General features: G+C 36.9%; 1 protein-coding gene across 3 annotated transcripts in view; it reads right to left on the reverse strand.

The window, feature by feature from the left end:
* The window catches only part of Hmt4-20 (Histone methyltransferase 4-20), a 39,606-nt gene extending 14,962 nt beyond the window's left edge, over positions 1–24,644 (reverse strand). Inside the window, exons 1-6 of one of the 3 annotated variants that reach the window (XM_083134148.1) lie at positions 24,328–24,644; positions 12,890–13,021; positions 7,943–8,104; positions 5,834–5,999; positions 4,170–4,282; positions 1,803–1,989 (exon numbers count right to left, since the gene is read on the reverse strand). In XM_083134148.1, coding sequence (XP_082990274.1) covers positions 1,803–1,989; positions 4,170–4,282; positions 5,834–5,999; positions 7,943–8,091 — 615 coding nt within the window. In that variant the 5' untranslated portion in view covers positions 8,092–8,104; positions 12,890–13,021; positions 24,328–24,644. The other 2 variants (XM_083134149.1, XM_083134150.1) reach the window with 2 other exon arrangements.
* Positions 24,645–26,926: the final 2,282 nt, after the last annotated feature.

Genomic DNA, 26,926 nt, shown 5'->3' on the forward strand with positions numbered 1-26,926 from the left:
TATGAAACCTGCACATTTTCAGATATCAAACTGGGAGATCATTATTTACTCTCATGTTAATCAACGATTTAATGTTGGATTTAGGAGTTTTCACAATGTCAAAACACCCACCCCTCCAAAAGTTTTGCTCTTGAATATATATATTTTTTTTAATCTATCTCAGCATCCATTCCTAATTTGAGCACATTTTTATTTCACATGAATGGTTTTGATTTTGAAGAAAAGCTCCGATTATATTGTGTGCACTTCCTTCCAACACTGCTCTGAGTGTTCAGGTAATTTATTCTTGTGTCAGATGCAAAATGAAATTAACAGTTTTGCTTATCAGAAGGTGCAGAACATAAAGTTGTTTTAACTCTTGTTTTTTTTTTCTGGAAATGGGAGTTATCTTCAAATCAAAACAGATTTGCGAGATTCAAAACAATGACTTTTTCCTTAATGAGTAATTGCTGTGAGCACAGGATAAGTCATTGTTGTTATCGGAAAGTGACAGCTTTGCAGACGCTAGACGAAACACTGGCACCAGCTGCAACATAAAACCAGGATCCGCTGGAAGTTCGAGCAACAAGAGAAAATCCTCTGCATTTTAAAGATAGCGCAACTGTCAAAGACAGAACTTTTAATCAGCAGTGTGAAGAAAGAAATGTCCCTTGCTTTAAGTTTTACCATGCAACAGACAATAATATGAGCAATATTTCCTATGCAGACAACAGCACTTAAAAAAAAAAAGGATTGTAATTCTGCTATTATCACATTTCCCGGCACACCAGAGAATGACTTGGAAAGGGGTGAATATTTTTTTTTAATGTATCCAGAACTGGTTGCTCCATTTTCGACATCAAAGGAATAGAGGAGGGGTCCACTTCCAGCCTTCCCCGTAATCAGCCCATGTGCACACATGAGCAAGAAAATCGTGGCTGAAACAATCGGAATCCCCCCCCCCACACACACACACACGTTTGAAGACATGACAGGAAAAGAGGGAGAAGTCACTCAGCCAAAGGAATACTTTTTGTGACAAATATTATGACAGGCACAGTTAGGACAATGTATGAAGTGGGAAATGGGAGTTATGATGCAGGTAAGATCGAAGTAAACTTTTGCAGAAACCTGGATGACAACACACCAAGCAGGTTGACAATCTTTAGTTGGTCTATGGGGCTTTGATTATTTCTTAACAGTTTTGCTTTTTTATGAAGTGTTACAGGGAACAAAGAACACGTTTTGAATGAAAGTGGTTACCGGAAGTTGTCATCGGCTCCAAGGCCAAGAGTTGCTCACTCACGGGAATTTCTGACTTCCAGGCTTCGCACATCTGTATTTTGCAACATTCCTGTGATCTTATCTCTCATTTTTCAAGGTGGTATATTTAACGATGTAAGAGCTTGATCTGCCTTACACATTGAAAAAGGCTGCACTGCTTTGATCACAATGGATGGTCTTTAGTTGGTTATATGGTTATTTTCTCGTTTAAAGAGCACTGGTATGTCTTTCTTCCCTGTTGTTCACATTGTCTACAGTAGACTATGTAAACTATAAGCCAATGTAATCTTCGTGTAGATTATGCATGGACAATGCATTTAGACGTAAACTTATTGTCTACGGCACATCACTCATTATAGCATGGAACCATGAGTTGCCTGTGCACCACAAGGCTCCCAAGGTCAAGAGACGTGAGTGTTAAACATGCTTCACGACCCCCCTGGATGTAAGACTAGCCATTATTTCTGGAGGCTAAAATAAACATGAAAATCAGAGAGAATTTGTAAATAACGTTCCTTTTCATCTCTCTTCACGCTTACCTTACAATTTGCACGGCAGTCATGGTTGATGAATGCTGCAGGTCCAAGCCACAGCTGAGCACAATTTTTTCTACAGCTAAACATAACAGAGAAGTCATTCTTCCCAGGATGCAACAAGTACGTCTCCTCTTCCTCAGTTAATTCTGCAATGCACCCAACAAGGAATGGAATTTTCTCATTCTTACACCTGCGGAAAGAGCATATACTTAAATAGGAATAAAGTAAAAATACAAAAGCTCATATTCAAAATCATTATAGGTCTACTTTCTATCAATCATTATACTTTAGATCAAGATATACAACCAAACTATTGTTATAATTATTGGAAATGTTACATTAAAACTTGGCAGAGGTGGCTCAGTCGGTAACGCATCTGACTACCATGCTAAAGGTCCCGGGTTCGATCCCCAGCCGGTTCAAATCCGGGAACTTTTGTAACGATGGAAGCAGCCCCCCAGCACCCACCCAGCGTCGAATAACATGGGTACCTGGGGGAAACCTTGGGGGGGTAAAGGCAGTCAGGGGCGTGATGCTAATCACATCACCCCCACTCACGACCGGATCAAGAAAGTGTGAGGCGTTACCTCCACACCCCCTATACACCTTCATGGCATGGTGCTATGCACAGGGGAGCACTTTACCTTTTTACCTTTTACATTAAAACCTTTAATTTATTAATACAAGATTGGATGAAAAGTATTAAATTCTTGAGATTCTTGTTTTGTTAACAGCATTAATAACTTATGCAATATATTCTAATATATGGCAGACTCCATTATTTCCCTGCAGATTTTTAAACTAGACTATCAAAAGTGAAAAAATCATCATGGCATGTTTATTATTCTGATTTAATGATACATGTGATACAGAAAACACAAAAACTGCACTCATTACTAATGGAAATTTCCATAACCAAACTAGAAATAATAGAACTCAATTTGAAAATTCAGGCACCAGGGAAAATTTTCAGTCACCAAGGCTACCGGGCACACTGTATTTTCCTATCCTAGTCCCCACTGATGATAATACCTCATAACTGTACATTTTATATTTTTGTTAATTTTACATTGCTTTTCAGCCAGTTTTGTCTAATTGTGAGGATATCAATGAAAGAACATCAATTCACAGGTTAGGACACAAACTCAGGACCTTCAGTGGCAAGGTAAAAAAATCTGACCATTAGCATGCTCTGCCCTAACAATTTCAAGTGGTTAAGAATATTTGTAAATGTTAATAAAGAAGAATGGTACTCTATTGGACCTATCAGTGTGTATTTCAAAATATACTGATTTCTTGATTTTAAATATATCAGGAACCAAGGTAAAGGAACTTAAAATGCAGGAAGGATGATATATATATATATATAAAAAAGGTTGATATTTTTATTGAATTTTTTTTAAGTTACAGTTACCCATTCTTTGCTGATAGTCAGAAACTGCATTCTGGCAAGAAAAGTCAACATTTGGTGGCAGACTATTGTGAGCAGAAGCCTATAGAAAAGAGATCGTTAGAGAAGGGAGAGAGTTGTTGTTGGATTATGGGTGGAAGAGCTGTATAATGCAGGTTGGTTGTGTCGGTACTCTAAGATTAAATTGATCAATTAAAAACTAGGGATTTAATTTTATCACTGATAGTTTTATGCAAAAATTTCATGCCTGATAGTTTGCAAAGAGTGTGTGTGGTGGCTGGATATTCAAAATAGACACATAATGATACTGTATTGAGATCATTAAAACTGGATGCACAAACACAATGCAGGGAAATGTCAACCTTAGAAGCATAAAAATTAGGTTTCACTTATGCTGCCATTATGAAATGTGCTTGTGTCACGAAACACATTAAAATTATGTACTTTGAAGACCACAACAAGATACCCAAACTCAAGAAAAAGTATCTGCTGGTGTCAGTGATAAAATTCCAATGATATATTCTGATGCCAATATCAGCCCTAGTGCATCTCTTTGAGCAAACTCGCATGATCACATTAATTGTAAATAATGGTAACGGGTCCAGAAATATGGTAAAAACTTAAGATAGTTTGATACTAACACCCTTCCCCTTCCTACAAGACATATATTAATACAAGTGGCATGTACAGTGTGATGCGTAAGTATTACCTGGGAAGTTGTCAATCACAGTGTTTATTTTCCTTTATTTTACTCAATGAGATCTTGGGAATAGCAACAAAAAGCCAAACAAGCTGGCGATAAACTCTGTATTAGTATACACAAAAACCCAGTGAATCCACGAAGAGAAAGTTTAATGAAAAAGTCACGGACAATTTGCTGAGCAATACTTGTGCATCCCACTATACATGTAAGAACACTCACTTAATCACTGTAGTTGAAGTCTGATGTGGTCACTCACCATTTTTTTGTTGCACAAATTTTTGCTCCTTTCTGTCCTTCTAAAGAATACCGATAGCATGCCTGGATAGTAAACCCCGAGTCCTTATCAAACACTCGTAGATACCTGAGTAACTGAAAATAAAAATAAAATCATATATGTATATACACACAAGTCTGCTTATGCTGACTGAAGCATAAACCTTTGTATGCACTCATGGTTGCCACTATAGGACCATGATAAATTTCAAGTATAATTCCCGATTTTCAAGGCAAACTTTCCAAAAATTTAAGGATGCAAGCAGACATTTTCTCTATTTCAACCTTACGTATTACCGCCTCTCACCACCCTACCCACACAAATATATTAACAATATAAGGGATCTGCGCGATTCCAATGTATCCAAAAATTCTAATTCAATTCAATTGAATGGCACATACATATGTAATTGAAGGCACGGAGTTTACATTTGCCATTTCACATGCTGACTCGAAATACATCTACAAACACAAGTCACACATGTTGCGGGATATACTAATGTACGAAAAATTATTAATTGTATAAGCATTTCAAACTCAAATTTACATAACCAACTTCAAGATATCTTGCAATAATCTTCCATCTGTCAGATAGATTTTTCTATAAAAAACACCAACAAAGTAATCTGATTGAGAGAATTCAGTTTCATTTTCCAGACAGCTTTCTTTTCCTTCCTCGATAAAAACACAAGCTAAACTACAAAAAACGTGCCTCAGAGCATTTGTACATATGTACGAGTATAAATTCACTGGGATTTGAATTAGTAACAGTTGCAATTTTTCACATCTACGGAGGGAAATTCACGCATAATTCCCAGAATTCAAGGAATTCCCTGTGAGTAGCCACCCTGGCACTTTGACATAAGTTACTTTGCACAACTAAATTAACAATAATTAACTGTAATGACAACATATCTCCAAAAAAAATATTTCATGGCCATTTTTGTAGCTTATCATCTATCTGAATTCTGAAGACCACGGACTGATCGCATATTTGTAGTTTATTGCTATGATATATAACTCGACCATTTTTCACTGATATGAAATTATTAGTTGGATCTTATAACACGTTGATACAAATTATCTTTCCCATTACAAAAAATACTGCTTTGTGGTTAAACACATATATGGACATGTCCACATTAATATTGAGACTATCAGGCAGTTTTCCATTTACAAAATTGACAATGAACTTTAATACTATAAAAACTTGAATAAACTCTCGACATTCATCTATATACTGAATTTATTCCTTTGATTGAATTTGAAATTTTGGGTGCGTCAGCACTTAGGCTATTTTCCATTTGCCACATGACGCAGTCCATGGTGTACTAAGTGGAAGTGAGTTAGACAAATGGGTGTACTACGTCGAGATTTATAATATTCATGTAATAAATTATATGATGATGATCCATTAAAAAAATTTTGGTGCATCAGCACACATGGCCCATTTTGCACTCTTCAGTATATACGGGGAAAGTACAGTTACCTCAGAGTTAAAAAAAGGTGTGTAAAGAGCCCTTACCAGTTGTAAAGGGACTTTCAAATGGATGTGCCAAACATTTTATGATATTTTAAAAACTTATGCCCTATAACAGCATAATTAACTTATCATTACAAGCACAAAAATTCAATTCGAAAACTTACATGTTCCTTGAAGTTCTGTTGTAGTGGTTTGCTTTTGGTAAGAAAGAAAGTCCACAACCACTCTCCTGATGTAAACTGCTTGTATGCTTTTTCATAATTTTGTGTTTTTATGAACTCCTCTACAATTGACTTCAGTTCTTCCTTGTTTGTTTTCAATGGTCTATATCTGAAAAATGAATAACACGTGGATTTTTAGATATAGACATTTATTATTAACAAATTAAATTTTGACATAATGTAGTCTAAGTAAATTTTTTTTTGCTGATTCCGTAAATAAAAAATAAATGAAACAAAATTTACCAATGCTGGCGACATGAATTCTACAGATCGAATATAAATTGTGAAGGTTCCTGGAAGATAATGAACGGTTTATTAACTGTGTTATAAAGTATATGAAACAAGGTGACTGCAATAGCTTTTGCTTTGGAAAAGAAACTGCATATTCAGAAATATACTTTACTAAAGTAGGTGCTACATACATAGTTTTCCAAAAGTCCTTCCCATATTTAAATTCCTTATAAAGTGGTAACGAAAAGAGATATTTCTGTGAAATTAAGTCTGTACTTCACAACAGTCTTTAAAGTTTTACGTGGCAACACTGCATGTTTTTCATTCTCATCAACACACCTTCAACAGGGCACCATTCACATAGATGCATTCCTGCAATCTCGTCCTGAAATCCAGAATGGCTTTCCAGTGCTGCTCATCTGAAATGCCCGCGATGACTGCAGATATCTTTTGCTTTGAGGTCATCCCGATCTCTTGGCTGTTCCGTGTACACTTCTGTCTTGACATATTCCCACAGCCAAGTCAAACGGAACTAGGTCCCGGAAATTTCTGACTGCAAGAGGAAAATGGGCAGGGGCCCAGTCTTGCTGGAAGTGCACGTCATCCTCGGGGCAACTCACAATGCTCTCCCTCACTCAGTCAACTCTCTCTTTGCTTGTCCTCGGCAGGCCACTTGATGGTAAATCTAAGACACTTTCTGTCTCCAGAAACTTAGCACGCCACTTCTTGATGCATTTCACGTTCGGGGCCTTTTTGCGATAGAAACTGCTGAACTTTCGATGCACCAGAACACACGATTTCAACTCTGCATACCACAGAACTAGGTGATCCTCTAAATGCAGTGTTGCCAGGTGAAACTGCTGTGCAGAATAAAATTTATTTTACTGAAATATCTCTGTTCGTTACAAAGTAATAGTGAATTGAAATGCAGGAAGGACTTTTGGATAACACTATATGTTCACATCCATAAAAATTCTTTTGGGAAACCATGTATGTTTACATCCATAAAAACTGTAACAAAATGACAGAATTTTGCAGTAAATTGTGTTATTTATATAGATTGGTACAAATATCGGTAATATTATCAATATTGGACAATAGGAATGGAATGCAAATTAATCTGTCCTACCTCTTCAAATTACAAAGAAACCACATGGAATCCATCTCAACCACAACCTGCTGTTTAAGTTTCAGAGTAAATGCCCAATATACAATATTATAAATTAGGGATGGAGCAGATTAATCAGTACTCTATATGTATCAGCCAACATGAATTAAATGTATTAGCATATCGCCTTTTCGGTAAAATTAGGGATATATTTAATGATTCAATATATCCATAAATACACACAGAATTCTGCCAAGTTATTTTTATGAATATAACCATAATTTTTGTCACGGTTTCATACATAGAGCGTCAAAATACTGCATTTCCTTTTTAAAAGCAAAACCTGTTTTAATCACTTGTTACATACATTAATCAAGGAGTTAAAGAAGTTATGGTTCTTCAGGGAAAATATTTGCAATTTTATATTGGTGTGAGAAAAAAAAGCATGTCTGTCCATCCCTATTTCAATTACATGTTGTTTATAATTGTTATAAAGTTCACTGTAATTTGAAACCGAACATCAAGATTATTAAATGTAATATCATTTATTATTCTCAGAATCCATCCAGTGAGTAACAGTGAACTTGAACTTGTCCCAAAATATAAGCTTTTTGTTATTGCTAAAATAAACCACAACAGATGTATAAGAAAAGATGCATGGAGAGGAAAGTGATAAAGTTCTATAAGGTATTCCAACAATATATATGCTTTACCTGACATTCATCTTGTGTGTAACAAATCCCAAGTATGGGTCCAATACTAAAGCTGTCGCTAGGTCATCATTTTCTGACAGCTCCTTTGGAGTCATGCCAGCTGGTTGCGCTTTATGGAAGATATTCCTAGGAGCACTCTCCACCACCATTCTGGCAACTTATCTGGAAAGAAAGAACACAGTGCAGAACCATTAAAAAAAAGAACCAAAGTTAAATCAATTTCAGTCAATTCCACCTACTACTGTGACATTTTGCAGTGGCTGCATGAAAATGTGTGAAGACATTGCTCCAAACTTTGACAACAAAAGAACTGGCTTTTGAATCATAGCACACAAGTCTCACAATTCCTTGTTCACCAAGGAATTTGACTGAAAATAAGTTGTAATTTCCCACCCACCCAACTGACTTGACTTGGCTGCCAGATACTTTTTGCTATTTAATGACTGAAGATCAAGCTGCAAGGCTGCAGTGAGCCAGCCCCACAAGCATTTTTTTCATAGTTGATAAAAAAATGTATTAAAGGAAACAAGTGATATACATGAAGTAAATCTTGAAGCTTTCCTGGCGGCGAATGATGAAGAAGTTTTCTCTGGATATCACCTCTCTCGAAATGTGAGTGCCGTTAGCTCTCGAAAGCTCAGAAGCTTATCCGGAAATCAACTGGCTCATATTCCGAGAAAACTTCATCAGTGATTTACAGTGGAATCTCGATTTTTCGTTCTTCGGAGGACCAAGCTGAAAAACTTCAAATGCAGGAAAATGTAAAATCAAGGAAAATTTTATAGCATTTTGCTATGTTGGGACCATCAAGATTGAATGTATAATGTGGGGAAATGTAAAATCGGGGTTCCACTGTACATGTTTGAATGTATGATTATGCATGAAAATAGTGCAATATGTCATTTCAGAGCAAACTAATCAGGAAAAGACAGCAACATCACAAGCTAGACAAGTCTGCATTTTATTGGTTGATCAAAGTGACATGGGACATGTGTTGTATCAATTGAAAATTGACCTAACAGGTGACCTACAAGCTTTATACTCAATTTTCCAACCCAGCATCTATACTAAAGTCCAAAATTAAAGCAACAAACTGAAATTCTTTCCCGTGTGTCCATTTGACCACATAATATGATCAGGTGATAGTAATATTTATGATGTCATAGACAACTGGTTTAAGATAGAAAACAAACTAAACTTAATGTGCCAGGATTCAGGGGTGCCCCCCCAAAAAAATCATGTCATGTGTTTCCCCCGAACCATTTCATTCGCACCCTTAAACCATATCGTAATCCCTACAAAATATTTAATTACGACAGCTTGTCTACCGAATGAACATTATAATTGATCTGCCCCTCCACCCTAAACAGGGGTGTCATCACTCAAGCCAACTCCTAAAATTGTTCATCATAATCGAGAATATCGCATGGATCCCACTTTAAATTGTAGGTTCAGTCCCGATTAGCCTTAAAGTGCATAAGTGAACTTAAAAAACCAAATGAATCAATTGAGAATATTGCTTGTCTTGTAATGCAGCTTTAGTATAAAACCTTCATATGCATCTCATTAAAGTGCCAAACACACATCATACCAACAAATAATTGAGAGCGAAACAAGCAAGAAAATTTTTACATACATTTCTTTGCAGGCTTTGAAGAATATTAATTTAATGGAGTGTCAATACTTTTCTTAAGATCCCGAGATATTTCGTCTTTTCCTTCTCCAGCTTTTCCTTTGGCACATTCAGGGTAGAAAACGTGTAGATGCCTTATCGCTAAATAGTCTCCAAAATGTAATGTTCGAACTCTCTCTCCACTACAGAAATCCCTTGACAATCTACGATTTAACACTTTATCAAGAGATTTCTATTTCCCCCTTTAAATTTCATACTCAATCCTACCACCAAAATTTCCATGCCAAATTTAGACTTACTGTTAATATTGAAGAGCAGATATTGCCTCCTCCAAAAAATTAATTCCGCAACAGTCTAAGACAATAGTAACACACAAGAATTGGATATCCCCTTCAATTTTATGCTCAATCCCCCTCTAACTAAAGTACTCGCCATAATCTAAGACCTAGAGTTGGATACTGTCCCCCCCGCCCAAAGTTTAATTAAGAATCCCCCTCAGAACCCACATGTCAATTAACGCCTAATATACAAGAGTTCGACACCCCCCCCCCCCCCCTTCGATAATGCCATAAACACTTTCATTTCTTCATCTAATGGATTAAATATGGTGCATTTAAGGTGTAAAATTTTTACATATATTTTGGAAAAGATATAAATGTTGAATTTTATATTATTTGAAGGGAAAAAATCGACTCCCAAAAACCTCTATGGCACAACCTACACCATAAACCCCCCTTGTGGGCACCCCTGCCAGGATTTATCGCACAACTTGCACCATAACCCCCCCCCCCGTGGGCACTAGGGTGGATCGAAAAACTGTTTTTTTTCGAAATCGGTTTGGGGCTAGTGCTTAAAGTTTGTGGTTGGTGGTCCTTATAACCCATAAAAAAATCCAACTTGATCGGATAATGTCTTCAGGCTGCGCTTTTTAGTCAAAATTTTAAATTTTTATGAAAAAATTTCAAAAATTTGCAATTTTTCCTGATAGATTCTCGATGTTTCTGGAGTGATTTAATGGCAAAACATTACATATATTGCTTGTATGTTGCTTAATATTAACGGTTTAGTGTGTTTGAATAAGGGATAATGGTTTCTTAGATCGCCAAAATTCGTCAAAAAATGCCAAATATACAGAAATGTTACGGATGTTGGGTAGGCAATAACCCGTTATAATTACTCGACCCCACCGACTTAAATTTACCAAAAACGATAAGGTAATAGGAAAGGAAGTAAACTGCCGCTCTTAGTTCATCGACTAATCGACTATCCAGCACTCACAACGAGGAGGTGGCTGCAATCGAGTGCCGCCCGCCCACCTACCCAGGTAGACTGGCCTATTTAGGTTTTAAAGTCCGCTTTGGTATCAAACTTTGGTAATATTTTCCTGTCCTCCAATCGAGCTCTAATATAGCCATCTCGGGAGTCATAAACACATACAGCAATTGATGCAGCAGTTACATCTTTGACGCACCGTTCCACTGCTTGGCTATGGCACGGCAGGTCAAAAAATCTGCAGTTTTCCTAGGGAATCGTCTCTTCCTGCTGCGATCTCTTCTAAGTCTTCATTGGTAAGTAAGTGTGCTACTGGAGGCGATGTTATTTCTTCTTTTCCCCAGTACACTAAAATCTGTGTAATCTTTGGCATTAAAGTTAATCACTGGGGATGCAAATTTTCTAATGGTGTTGTTTGCTTGGCTTTGGCTTTTTCTTGCTTCCAGGATCTTCTTCGCCACGTTTTGACGCACATTTGAGCGACTGTCTGCCAACATACCAACGAGTATGTTTTCTGGATGCCCCCAGAAAGCATGATTTTGAAGACGTTCATGGAGAAAAGACTTTAAATCGTTTGGTAAGTACTCCATTTTCTGTAATGTTAGCCACAGATTTTTTGACGCGTCCTTGATAGTTCCATTGCATTTGATGTAAAACCACATGGGAGCTGACTCTTGCAGGGCGCATCATTCGACTGTATGTAGCAACGTCAAATCCATCACCTGCTCTTAAGACACTGACAGAATTTGTCGTTAAAGTTTACGCACCCATGTGGTTTTTCATCAAATGCAATGGAACTATCAAGGACGCATCGAAAAATCTGTGGCTAACATTACAGAAAATGGAGTACTTACCAAACGATTTAAAGTCTTTTCTCCATGAACGTCTTCAAAATCATGCTTTCTGGGGGCATCCAGAAAACATACTCGTTGGTATGTTGGCAGACAGTCGCTCAAATGTGCGTCAAAACGCGGCGAAGAAGATCCTGGAAGCAAGAAAAAGCCAAAGCCAAGCAAACAACACCATTAGAAAATTTGCATCCCCAGTGATTAACTTTAATGCCAAAGATTACACAGATTTTAGTGTACTGGGGAAAAGAAGAAATAACATCGCCTCCAGTAGCACACTTACTTACCAATGAAGACTTAGAAGAGATCGCAGCAGGAAGAGACGATTCCCTAGGAAAACTGCAGATTTTTTGACCTGCCGTGCCATAGCCAAGCAGTGGAACGGTGCGTCAAAGATGTAACTGCTGCATCAATTGCTGTATGTGTTTATGACTCCCGAGATGGCTATATTAGAGCTCGATTGGAGGACAGGAAAATATTACCAAAGTTTGATACCAAAGCGGACTTTAAAACCTAAATAGGCCAGTCTACCTGGGTAGGTGGGCGGGCGGCACTCGATTGCAGCCACCTCCTCGTTGTGAGTGCTGGATAGTCGATTAGTCGATGAACTAAGAGCGGCAGTTTACTTCCTTTCCTATTACCTTATCGTTTTTGGTAAATTTAAGTCGGTGGGGTCGAGTAATTATAACGGGTTATTGCCTACCCAACATCCGTAACATTTCTGTATATTTGGCATTTTTTGACGAATTTTGGCGATTTAAGAAACCATTATCCCTTATTCAAACACACTAAACCGTTAATATTAAGCAACATACAAGCAATATATGTAATGTCTTGCCATTAAATCACTCCAGAAACATCGAGAACCCATCAGGAAAAATTGCAAATTTTTGAAATTTTTTCATAAAAATTTAAAATTTTGACTAAAAAGCGCAGCCTGAAGATATTATCCGATCAAGTTGGAATTTTTGATGGGTTATAAGGACCACCAACCACAAACTTTAAGCACTAGCCGCAGACCGATTTCGAAAAAAAACGGTTTTTCGATCCACCCTAGTGGGCACCCCTGCCAGGATTTATCAACAAAAAAATCACGATTGCAACAGGTTAAACTTGGCAAATTTATCAACAAAAAAAATCACACGAGGAAAGGATTTCTGATGTTGCTTTAATTTTGGACACTAGTGTACATACCTCTTAACATCAAAAGTTCACCATTGTCTTCATGAAATATTTCCAAATTCTTTGCTGGTCAATTTTTCCTTGACAGGAAAATCTTGCTGATCATGTGAAGATATTAACCTTCTTCTCGTGAATTCTGAGTGCCTGTTGAAAATATTAAAAAATGCAACTACATATAGTATAAACAATTTTTAAAAAGTAATTATTGTTGTAACAAATTATACATATGTACTGGGAAATAATGAAAAGAAAGTTGATCTCTACTTAATGTGAAAATACACTGAAAAGTCAGTTTTACATTTTCCACAGTGCCAAGGATGCTCACAGGTTCGAGTCTCCTGGGGGAAATGTAACAACTTTTCCTGGGATTCGGTCCTGTGTATGGGACCCGTGACCACGCACAATCATGAGTTAATTCGGGAGCTACGAATGACTGGGGGTTCGTCACGCTGACCACACGTTACACCGTAAACGGTTGGATAATTTCCCACCTCAGCAGATGGGAGTCAGGCCAGTGCGCCACGAGTTATATAAAGTGAAAACATTCAAAATGGAGGAAAATTTTATAACATTTTGCTCTGCTGAGAACAAAGGTTGAATGCATAATGGAGGAAAATGTGAAATTGAGCGATCCACTGTATGTAAAAACAATCTGGAATATCCCATATTTATATGGGGTAACCAAAATTGATGTATTTCAGTGCTGACTAGAAAAAGAACCACAAAAATATTAAATTGCCAGATACTTCAAGTCATAGATGAGATCCCACATTTTCTGACCTATGCACAACATCTACAACAATTCAATGTGTGTTTCATTTGTGATACGCCCAATATCCAGTTGCTCACCAAGTGTTCCTCATCATTCCAATATTAATTTAAGTTCAAGACTGTAAATCTGATCTTTCATAATTCCCTAAACATACCTTCATTGAAATAGAACATACATTGTTTTTTCTTCAATGGTCACCATTTGGCTGAACCTACACACTATACAGGGAGAGTTACTGTCTCTGTGGGCCAGGACCTGTCAAGCAGGTATTGAATCTGGGGACCACTTGATTACAGGAGTGGCAAGAATGAAGATGAAGAAATGGAGGAAACAGGAATATCCCATGGGAAGTAGGGGGGGCTTGGGAAAACAAAGCCATGGAGGGTAATTTAGTAATGAAGATTTTGCATCTCAGATGATATGACAGAATTTCTTACACTTATTATGACCAATGATTATTTGGGTAAGTTAGGATGGCTTCCAGTTTTCAGTATATGTAGGTTATAGGCATGTGCAAATTTGAGTATTTATTGACATGAATCAGTTTTCAAAGCAATAACTGAATTGTGTAAATTATGTTAACTGCATCAAATGCTACAGGGACATTACATGAAAAGTGGTCCTACTCAATATAATTAACAAAAACAAAATGAATATCTGGAAATTAGTATCGTTTTTAATTGCATTAAGGTTTAAATGTTTGCGAATTCATATAATGTGCACATTTCACAATCAAAAATTATTAGCATCTGTAGCCAACATAAATGAATTCAAACTTTGCTACAGTTTTAAAGTGTCACATATGTAACATGTTTTCATTAATGCTTTTCATGCACTCAGGCTAGGTCATTACACCAAAGTCTTTTCTTTCTGACATTTGTTAGCAGACACCCCAAAGTACTCCACAATTACGTGAAATTAGTCCATCCAAGATATTTAAATCCAATCGCATGTCTAGATCCTTACATTTTGTGTGTGAATATCATGCATGTAATGCTGGAATGTCCCAATACCTATTATTATGTTCCAAACTTGGCGAAAACATTTATTTTAAGGCAGGGAGGGTACAGGGCTAAACAAAAAGAAATCCTGTTAAGTAAGACTAATTATGAACCAACTTTAAGTATATAATACCCATGATAAGCTAAGGTGATTAAACCCTGACATTATGCATTGTCAGGTCCCGCACTATGGCCGTGCGGTCTAAGGCTTCATTCACATTTACGCTCAAGCAACACTCGGGTCACTCTCCCCTAATGCTCCGCTCACAGTCAGGGGGTATCCACACTAGCGGTCAAGTTTTGCTCTGTCAAGGTACGATCAACGTGTCTGGTGTTGGTTTCCTCACAGAGTACACCAATTTTCTGTATAAAAAGCCTGCTGATTGTGCTAACTACAATGTTTAAGAGATTTTCAATGATGGATGGTTGTTGCAGCACCGGTGTTAATTAGAAGAAAATGACAAAGAAAAATAATTGAGAAAGCAGGGTTGACTTGGTTGATTTACTTTGCTTATATGCCAGTTTTGACTATCGTGAGGATGAGAATGAGTGGTAATATGATTACATTGATGAAGGAACATTACAATGAACATCCATGCCCAGGCCAGGATTCGAACCTGGTGTCGTAGCACACTGTGCTAACCACTCGGACAGGAGGTCAGCTATTATAAATATAATGCTGTTTATAGACGTTATACTTTTGGTTTGAAAGTGGCAAACGTTTATTTGCAACTACAATATGCAAAACTGTAAATGCCAACAATGGTAACACTACTTTGACAGTCTAGGTTTGACATGAAAATTTTCGGGCTCATTGTTTCATATTGACAATGTTGACCATTTTTTCTATTACAAAGTTTCCGACACAACACGTGACAAACATACATCAAGTTGTAAGACTAGTTTCAAGAATCAGATTTTTACGCACATCTTGTGAAACGTGGATTTAAAAAAAATAATGTTATGGAATTTGGTTGTCCGGGAAAATATGACCATCAATAGGTTAGCTTTTTGATTTAAGGATTTTAATTGATGTAACGGGTTGGAAAAAGGTTGTTACAACAAGTGTTTATGGATCATATTTGTAGTTGGACCCCTATTTAATTTCCTTCATTGACTATAATTGTACTTTGGTTGTTTCGGTCACTTCATTTTTCTTAAATTTATTTTACTCGGGCTCATGAAATCGCATATTTTGACCGATGTTTAACAAACAGAATTGAGAGAAAAATATTGTGGGATTTTTTTGCTCATGCCCCCATCAATCAATTTTATCATTACTTGCTTTTTTCTGTGTTTCAATACGTCTTTGCCTTCTGATGGCTCATCTTCTACGCACAAAACTGGCTTACGTATCCTCTGCAAAGGGGCTGAACACTCAACCGTATCAGATGTTCACATCAACAATCGAGCTTCGCAAAGTAAAGCTTTGCCCCCTCAAGCTCCAGTCAAATATTCTCTCCATCAGACTGTGACCACAACCCGAGCTGAGAGCGATTGAGCGTTACTGGAGCGTAGATGTGACTCAAGCTTAAAGCGTCATGCTTTGGGCTCCAGCTTAAGGTGGGAGTGAGGTTGGCAGTTTGTAGATCCTGGCCCTCATGGGCTGTTCCACTATGGGTTAATTAAAAAATTTATTTATGCATTGTATAATTATATCTGAATTATATGACCATGCAATTATGTTATGGAGAGCATTTTCTTTTCTAGAGATACACTGCACCAGATCTATTTGCCCTAGCTGACCTAAATTCTCAACTAAGCAAATGTACATAAACAAATACACGAACAAGAAGAAATGCAACATTCTACACTTAGTAGTAGTTATTTTTAGTTGCTTTGCAAAATTTTCATGGAAAAAGATCAATTCACTTTTAATGCTACAAGCATGTCACACTAAAAAAGCCTGAAGAGTACCTCAAATAAAAAAATAAAAAGCACTGAATGTGGACATAATATCACTGGATAAGGTGTATGTAAGAAATTTTTGTAACAATATAGCCAATAACCAATGCTTGTGTTACATGTTTGCATGTCCAGGGCTCAAAAAATCCCGGTCGCCAGGGCGACTACAAATTTCAGCCTGGCGCCTGTGATCTTTTTCTGTAATATGTACGAAATTTTGATGATTCTAATTGCAGTACATTGTAAGTTAGCAAATAATTTTTTTTATCAACGTTGTGAACATTCCGTAAGAGTCAGTAACAATGAATGTCTTACCCTTTGTCGCCCAACACCCCATATCCTGTTTTCTCAAAATAATTTAGCAATGTTTTGAATATCGTGATGATCAGCATATTATACAGACTGTTTCAAAAGTCGCACAACCGAAACGTTGGAAATGTATATCATGAAAACCGTAAGAGATATTTACACCGGGTTTTCTGCATTATAAAGCCTCATCCATTGAGATATTTTTCAATGCCTAAAATTATCAGTTCACTCCATACAGAAAATTATATAAATTAAAAACTGACTGAAAGCAACATTCAATTCTTTCCAGAAATGAACTTCTGAGTAAGAAAAATATGTAATAAATTAGCGAAAGAGTCATAATTAGACATTTGATGACTGATGCCATGTCAGTCTGTCATTTGTGACCAATATTGGTCATGTGCAACATTTGATGAATTTTTGACTGGTGTATTGGTAAGTGATATTTTTGGGACATATCTCCGTACATGGCAACATTAGCAGGTCGAAATATTTCCAACAGTCACATGCAACATGTGTCTAAGTATTGGCTATACATTTACGTGAAAAATCGTGAATAAAGATTTGTGCCGAAATTGAACTCTTGAGAGAATCCTAGGCTGCCCCTGGTTACATTGAATTTTCTTCACTCACTTTTGCCGCTACTGTGTCTGTTTTTTAAATTGATTCAGCATGGTGTATTCATTGCAGCAGTGCGTGTGCATTGCTACGAGTATTTTACTACTCATTCTTACTCTCATGTGCAAGAGGTTTTCCAATAAAAATGCCCTGCTTCTGCTGTACCTCACAAAGCAACTGTTTTAAAAATAGTACTTTTTGTTGAAAATCAGTTCTCAGATGTTTTCAGCAAATTCTTTTAAAATAATGTAATTGTTTTTATTTAGTTAAAGGCTAACATAAATGTATGAACCCAGTGATAGCCTACAGGATTAGTTTAGTGATACATTTTCAAAGTTTAGATTGCGCGACTTTTGAGCTGGCACCTAGCTTTGAAGAAAATTTTTCGAGCACTGGCATGTCCATGTCAAAGAGAAAAAAATATTTTTGTAACAGCTCCGAAAGTGTAATGATTTTTTCAAAGTTGCATAGAACAAAGACTAAGTATTGCAGAATTGTAGAAATAATTGTTACAGTAAATTTGAACCTTAGTGAAAGTAACTACCACTGTTTAGACATCCAAAAAGTGCAATTTATGGGCAAAAAAAAAAAAAAAACAACTTCAAAAGAACCTTATGCAAGCATCCGTGCTTCCCATCGAGAAGGCATTTTTCAAAGTGGAAATGATTGTGAAAGTAAACGTAAAGCTTTCTGAAAGTAATTAGCACTGTTTGTAATTCCAAAAAAATTTATAAATCGGCAAAAAGAAATCTTACGGAACCATCCGTGCTATCCATTGACAAGGCATTCCACAGACTACTGCCGACATGAGGCTGGAAAGGGTGTCGTGCTTGAGACCAGCACAAATATGAGATGGTGAAAGCATTGATAACCTTGACCCTCCCTTACCCTTGCAGAAAACTGGAAAATTTTTAGTGGGCTACGAAGATTATCATTCATGTGAACATTTGTTGTTGTTTTTCTCTCACGGAGATTATTTACAAGTGAGTAATTAGCGATTTTATGTGTATGATTTACAACGTCACCGACAGCATGATTGACATTGAGACCGGGTCTTACTAATCGCACGGGAGACAAGACACCTTCGTGTTCCGACAGAGGTCTCCCTTATCGCACAACACTACGGCAACATCTCGTTCAGATGTCAAATGAGGCTTGCCTATGTTGTTAGGTTAGATAAGTTTGGTTCTAGTAGCATAAATACATTGCAAATTTATGTTTCATGGCAATAGAACTAAACATAGCTGGTCATAACATGATGGTGTTTAACTTTCGTGCGATAAGTGGGACTCTTCAGCCAACATTAACCCTTAGTAGGCTACGCCGCACGGTCTGACGAAAGTAAGCCCAGTGTCGCCGAGGCTTTGAGCGGGAAATTTGAATTCTTATACATAATGGAGAAAAATCGTAATAACTCTGGCACTATGGGACCAATCTACTTCGGATAACTTTTGTTTTTCAGGCAGAACATCAGTGCATGCAACCATGTAAAATTTGGATGCCCCAACCGCGGGGGCTGCATCCCCCCAATTTCAATGAAAAAAAAATAAAAATGTGGAGTTTGCCCCCTATTCTCCAGCTACTTTGGGGAGAAAACCGGAACTTTTGCTTTTTTTTCAAAGAACGGACCTTCCGCAACAGAATGAAACTTGATTTATGTTCGTGGGTGCAATACAATTTGAATAATAAGGCAAAACGTAAAACTCTAGCGAATTTTAGCCAATTTGCATATTATTCATAAAATTGTTATAACTGACACTATGGGACCAATCTACTTCGGATAACTTTTGTTTTGCAGGCAGAACATCAGTGCATGCAACCATGTAAAATTTGGATGCCCCAAACGTGGGGGGTTACGGGCGGGGACTGCATCCCCCGAATTTCAATGAAAAAATCATAAAAATTTGGAGTTTGCCCCCTTCTTCTCCAGCTACTTTGGGGAGAAAACCCGAACTTTTGCTTTTTTCGTTCGCACTTGCATCTTGTGTAGCTACTGTGAATCTATTCCTTCCTCCCTTTTGACTCGGCTCTTTGTGGAAATATGTCCGGAAGGAAACGTTTGTGCGTTAGGGAAATCGATGAGATGTTATATGATACGAAGTGTTTATGGTGAGGCCTTTGTTAGTCCTAACAGAGGAGGGAGGGAGCCTTTGCAATCCTTTCTTTTGCCTATACTTCTGGATAGACGCACGCTTTAGACTCATGCTTTTGGCCTCTGGCTATCGTCAAGCTTCATTGCATTTCTAACATAGAGGCGACAGAAAGCTGACACTGCCAAACCTCATCCAATCCCCTCTCTCCTTGCCCTACCCCCCCACCCCCACCACTACTTCAGCTCGATCACCAGGTCTAAACACAAAGAAGAATGTGTGCCTTATCAGTACTAAATCACAGCGTTGGAAGCTTAGAGGAAAACAGCATCGTAAATACCAAGCATTTATTGTCTCTGTCAACTGAAGAGCGAACACGTGTTTGGGTGAGCCCAAACACGTGACATATTCCGAGAAAGGAGGGGGTGGGGGGATTTGGAATTTTCGAAACACGATTGCAAAACATGTTCCCGAACGAACTGTCAAGTGTTTCAACCTCAATATACAAATATAAGTGTGGCAAACCCTCGATAATTGTATCTAAAGCTGTTTGTAACATATGTGTTACAGCGGCTACAAGGGACATACTTTTTTTGTAACATGTGTGTTACGGCGGCGAACTAAGGGTTAAATACAGGTCCCACGCTCTGTACGTGGTAAGTAGTATGTGATTCGTCTACCACTTGACAGGCGACACATTCAGACCTGCAAGCATCCACTGTAAACTGGATCCTTTGAAGGTAGTGTTTTTATTTTATTTTGATGAATTAAGTCACGAGGGTCGTAATTACAAGTTATCCTTGTGCATGTTTCAAGTGAAATATCTTGCACGATATATGAAGATTTTGTTGTTTATGAACATTTTCAATTGATTTTAGCTTGTCGAAATGTGTTATTGTGAAGTAAAGTACATCTGCTACCTTAGTGTGTTACTTTACCGTGAAGAACAGCCTGAAGGCTTTGCGCAAGTGAATCTAGCACCAAAATGACATTCCACAACAGCAACTAAAATTTTACGCAGTTAGGTTAGGATTGATACCAATAGTTATTATCGATGTGTTCTTTCGCTATTTGAGTGTGCATACAAAGGGTTTTAATAATAAAAATCGGTGAAAGCACTCCGAAATGGCAGGTTTTTGGCTTATGCGGGTCATACTTTGTGATCGAATATCTCAAGTTATTTGTGTTTTCCACATGCTGAAATTAATTTTATATTATGCAAAACATCCAAATCTGTCAATTAATACAAGTTCAACGTAATTCTCGAGGGGGGTACGGTGGGTCAACAGTCCCAAAGCAATTACTGAAATCATTGTAATGTTCAAGAGCCCTAAACCTGATTTGCCTGTCTTTACAACGAAAGCCCTTCACATCACACACGTGACCTAGATGGCAACAATAGTCCGTAACCAAGACAAAAGTAAACTAATGGCTGGTTGCAAGACAAGAATCATATAGGAGTACATGGACGTGAAAAACCATTCACAAGCAAATAATGAAAAAAATGCCTGTGTACCATGATGAAATTTGAATTAAACAATTAAACATCACTGAAGGTTATTCTAATAGCTAATTCAGTTTAGGTCCATTAGAACTGTACTTTTGTACACGGTAAAAGTTTTGTTTTCTTCATGTGTTAAAGACATTACATGTGCAAGGAGGTACAGATTTTAGATGCAGAAGGTAATGTCTATGTTATTTGTATGTTTGTTAGTACTTTTAAGAGCTTAGTATATTTTTGTTTTAAAGGCACTCAATAGAGCATGCAGTTTCAAATATGGTGTTCTATACATACACATATAATTGTTTACTACAATAGTATGTAAGTTATCAATGGCAACAACAATGACTGCCATGAAATGTATTTAACACTCAATACTTTAGATGAACTTTCACTACACACATAGGTATGAATTTCATATTTTCTTCATCACAAATCACTTTTCATCACTGGGAAGAAACAATACTTTAAAACCCACTCTTTCCTTGCACTATCTACATCAAACAATTCACTGAAAGCACTAGAAACATTTTGGCACTATGCACTTTTCCATGATGCTTGACCATTTTGTAAACTTGCAGTAACACGTGAATTGAAGAATACACATTGGAGTTGTGGCTCAAGATGTGGATAGGTAAACAGGTGGATCATGATGATGTAGTCTTCAAAATCATACGGTGAGTCTCAGTTTTTGAATTGAAGCACTGTTATAAGTAGAAAACTGCACAAGTTAACTTATCTGGAAGAAAAACTGTTGTGTTATTGTGAATTAATTTTTCAATTCTCATGTAACTATTGAAAACTGCAGTTCTTTAATAGTTGGTGAGCATTTGCTTCATCACAAAAAAAAAATATGAAAATAATGAGAAAACTGCAATTTTCACACATCACTAGCACTTTTAATATGTCACCCCTTCTGTGATGTTATCAAGATCCAACACGATAAAATATCCATAATATCTGAAGCATTCTCCCAAGATCATCTGAAGAGCTGTACCGCTGAAGTCGCACGTCAATCAAAAATTTCCTTCCATTATTATGCCAAGTTTTGACAACATTTCATTATGTTACTCTGTGGTCAAAATATCATTCAGCATCCTTGATTTCTAAAAGATAACTTCACAAATTATAAGAAAGGTTTCACACGAAAGCGATAAGTGACATGCAACACTTGTTACTCCAAAATGAACCATGACAGGCCATAGAAGCCAGCATTTAACTGTAAAACTGAAAGTAACACATGTCATGTGTCACTTATTGACATTTTTCTTACTATTTCAAAATATGCAAAATGAAATATGAAATCATGCATGATAATTGTCAATACATCACTATATCATGTAAATATATACATTTATTTATGAAATTTGTTGTACTCAAAAGTGACATATTTTAACTAAAGTAGTAGAGGATATAATAAACAATACTACATGGGATCCAAATCACTGGGAATCGAACGTGACCCTTTAATTACAAAGCACTATGCCATTGGGAGGCTCACTTATTTAATCCTTTGTGCAAAACTATTTTGCAATATATGTATTTCCCCGCAAGTGGACATTTGTTGATTCCTGCCTAGAATGCAGGACTATGTACCTGATTCATACAACAATGTGATATGTTCTCTACTTAGTTATTTACATTCTCTATAATTAATGTAACTTTACATTATACTATTATATAATTCTCTCTTGACAGTATTACCGGTACAAAAAGAAATACTTCCAATCATAAACCCTCTTCTATATTTTTATGTGAGTAGGTTTGGAGTGTCAGGTTTAATATTCTTAGAACCATGATTATGTTTATGTTACTAAATATACATTCTGAGTAGGTTAGGGTTGATATGCCTATTTCAGCAGTATTTATCATGCACTGCACATGCATAAAATGTTTTTATGTTTTCTGCATGGAAAAAAAAACTCGAGACAGTGGTTAAGGCATGTACCATTTCCAAAAAAATTAATGTTCTGTGACTTTTAAATGTGGAAATTTGTCTGTCCAAACTTCAACATTACTTTCACAACCATAATTATAATTATAAGTATTTTAAAGTTTCCTTATTACCCTGCAGAACATAAACACAGATGCAAAAATGGATAAATTTCTATTTCTCTCCTACTTTGCAATGCAAACAATTATAATAAAAACTAACTGTTTAACTATATTAATAATTGCACAATGAATACATACCTTCCTTGACCTATTATCTCACACCAATCAAATACCATCCCATTAGAAATGCAATTACATTGTAATGCAGGACATTCTAATAAACATTCTGTAAAAATTGATCTAAATGCAACTTTATGTTGAAGTACGTCGGAAATGGACCAAAAACTTACTCGAAATCGGGACCGTTGATCTGCAACTTTCAAATGAACCAAATAGGTTATGAAGTTGATTACTGAACAAATCTTTTATCGATTTTTCTCTCCCTTTATATTCCGATAACTTTCATTAAATACAAAACGTTATTACTAAAACTGATGATAATAATGTGGTTTACAAGTCTTGAAATATTGGGAATTTCTTTAAATATTTATTTGAGCGTTACACCCGTTCAATTAATAACGACCACAACTTACCGCTACAATGTGTCATCGAACTCCACATACATCGAAATGTTAAATAATAGCTTCAGTGTTCGAATCTTTGTTCAAACTACGTAATAACGATTCACTTTAAGCAGGAAATGTTTTCGACACAAGTTGGAAATTTTTCACTTTCTCTTCGGGGACATCCGTATGAGGCTAGTGTTCATAGTTTTTGTGACCCACGATTTCAATTTGTTTCACATTTTTCCGAATTATTATTAACACGTCACACTCACCTCCATTCTAGTGTAGTGATCTCTCTCGTATTTGTTGATTAAATTTGCCTCAGATTTTCATAGACATCTCCAAGCAAGCCTTTATTGGAACAGCAATATGGCGTCCGGCTCTTCCGTCTGCATGTCACTGCCCCTGCACCCTACACTTCCCTTTGTACTAGCATTGCTTACGTAGTACTTTAAATTATTTGAAAATAAATAGTTGTATCGCTTCAAAATGCATATACAGCTTAATAGGAAGTGCAATTAGTTCCCATGTTCGCATGTTTCTGCCTGCACAGAAATGTCAAGGGCAATTATAACGGAGTAGGGGAAAAAGTTCAAGTAAGTTCAATGGCTACATCATCTGACGTACAACTAGAAGCACCATGGGCTGCGACAGTATTTGTAAAAATATTAGGCCTACAACCACATCACTTACCACACGTTAATACAACATGTGCACAAGGAACCATAGAAACTAAGAATCCTCCATTAAAGTATTATACGGCGCATACTATTTTCAAAAATAAGCAACACAGCCTCCTTCGTGTTTCCAAGCTTTCCCTCTTGATGCGTTCAATCATGGCAGTCAGTCGCAATACAATAACGGTGCCTAAGAGACAAACATGATATACAAATTTAATGCGTCATTCTGCTAACAGTTAACAACAAGTACAAGTCAAAATTAAATATATATTGTATTCCAGTTAATTAAATTTGTGTACACTATTTTCGCATGAAGCAATAAGGTTGAAGACAGAGGGTTTAATTCCTACAATGCGGACGAATCGTAGGTCGATGATATCTCCTCTCGAGCATGTGCAAAGAGAAGGGCGGACTGTTTACGTGTTTTTTCAAGAAGTTGCGTAGAACACGTTTAAACAATGATTTTTTTTATTTTTAAAACGTTCCTTTCCCATGAAAGTAGAAACTCATTCTCGTGTGGTTGTTTGCTAGTTTAATTGCAGAATATTGTTGGATGGCAATACATAATATAAGTATATGCATTATGCAGGGGTAATTTGTAAAATTTAGCTCCCTAGGCTATCCTTTGTCTAGGGCCCTGCCGACATTTATTATTATTATTACTATTAATCTATTGTTAAGTTTTGTTATCATGATACTTCACTTCCACTAATTGCATGCTCTGAATTAATAACACTTGTAAACTTTAAAATATAAACACATCCTATTAAAAATTATTAATTAAACTTCGCTAAAACAGTACACTTAAATTTAACAAGAAAATACTCAGTGGCGGCGATTAGATAGGTAGTTGCCTCCCAATTTTCGCCACTTTTGTCCCAGCACTATGCTAAACCTTATGTACAAAGGGAAATATACTGTCTTTGCCCCCCCCCCCCCCAGATTTGGCACCTTGCCTCCTCGTTTTTTTAACCCAATCGCCGCCACTGTACTCAACTAAAACTGTTCCCTGGCTTTTATGGCAGCAAACTGATGAACAAGAGACTCAAAGTCAATTCTTTGCAGGACTGTGAACTCTGCTATCCGACGCTGAATTTCTGAGGGCAGTTTTACTAATTTTGAAAACACTGAACGACCGCTCTCCACTGGCATTTTATGGCAAAATTCCCCACAAAAATTCTCAGAGCAATCTCAAGATGTGGAAGAAGTACTGTTAAATGTTTCTAAGGAACAAGTTTTAAAAAGTCACCAGCCGAATTCACTTCATACTTTGATTCGGTCAAGTGCAGGGATCGAATTGGGCCGGTATGGCATACCGGCAGCAGGGGCGGCGCCAGAAATTTTCGACCGGGTGGGCAGAAGCTCCTTATTGATAAATTAGGGTGGGCAGTATAAATGTAAAACCATATATAGTATATATGTGTATGTAAGACGTATGTATCTCCCTCTCTCTACAACTCCCGAATTCCCTCTTACTTCTTTTCCCTTTCCTTTTATTGTTTTCCTCTTTATCTTTTCTAATCTATTGTCGCATCTTGTTCCATTTCCTTTCGTTTTGTCTCTGATGGACACAATTATTTCAAGGAAGTGTTTACACATGCGCAGCCATACCCCAACCAAACATTCTAATCACATTCTTTCATGCATGTTAATACAGTGAAATAAATGTGAATTAGGTTTAAGCTTGTGTTGCAAATACAAGGCACATACTTGATTTTATGTATTCGGCGACTTGGACAGAAAGTGCGATGGTAGACCATCGTGAAGTTTCTCGTAATGTAAATGCATGTTCCTGAGCATAGTATTTTCATCGTATGAGTTTTTGACTGAACGAGTTTCTTACTCCTTGGGGGTCACTTTTCTTAGCTTACAAGGTTTGTACAACTGAGAAATCTATCTGAATGTTTGTAATAGCGGCGATTCGGTGCCAACATTTGAGGGGCAAGGACAATATACTTATTCTTGGTAGATAAGGCTTAGCATAAAGAGACCATAGTGCGGGGGCAAAAAGTGGCAAAATGTGGCGGGGGAACTGCATCCCCCACTTTCCGGTCCTCCTAATCGCCGCCACTGAATGTTTGGATTAAATTAACGTCTTATTAGGAATGATTTAAAACACACACGGAGAACAAATTCTTTGTTCATTGTCCATGGAAGTATTCCTAGGCTAATAAAAGGTTATTTTGACAAAATATCACTCATAAGTAATAAACAAGTAAGATTGAAAAATCTGTTCAGAATTGAATAGATTATTACCTAAGTTGCTATTCGTTTTCTGAACTGTCATGTTACTAATGCGGGAGAAGCAATACACGTATGGTCACATGAACATATTTTTTGAGGTAACAAAATGATTTAGGACACAGGGAATTCATCGAAGTTGATCACCGTGCCAGAAATAATTCATCTATTTTTCATAGATGACTTGGGTTGTATGGTGTGACCATTTCGAACACACTAGAATTTCAACCTCTACCCTGTGCAGCATACCCTGGAAACTTTATTCTTTCAGGGCAACGAGTCCCTGGCGCTTGGAACCACTGTCAAAGTAATAATTTATGAGGATTTGTATTTTGAGTGTCAGCATGTGTTTGTTTTCGCCCCTTCGTTAC

The sequence above is a fragment of the Lepisma saccharinum genome, chromosome 13 (genome assembly GCF_977018435.1).
Source record: "Lepisma saccharinum chromosome 13, izLepSacc3.1, whole genome shotgun sequence".
NCBI lineage: Eukaryota > Metazoa > Arthropoda > Insecta > Zygentoma > Lepismatidae > Lepisma > Lepisma saccharinum.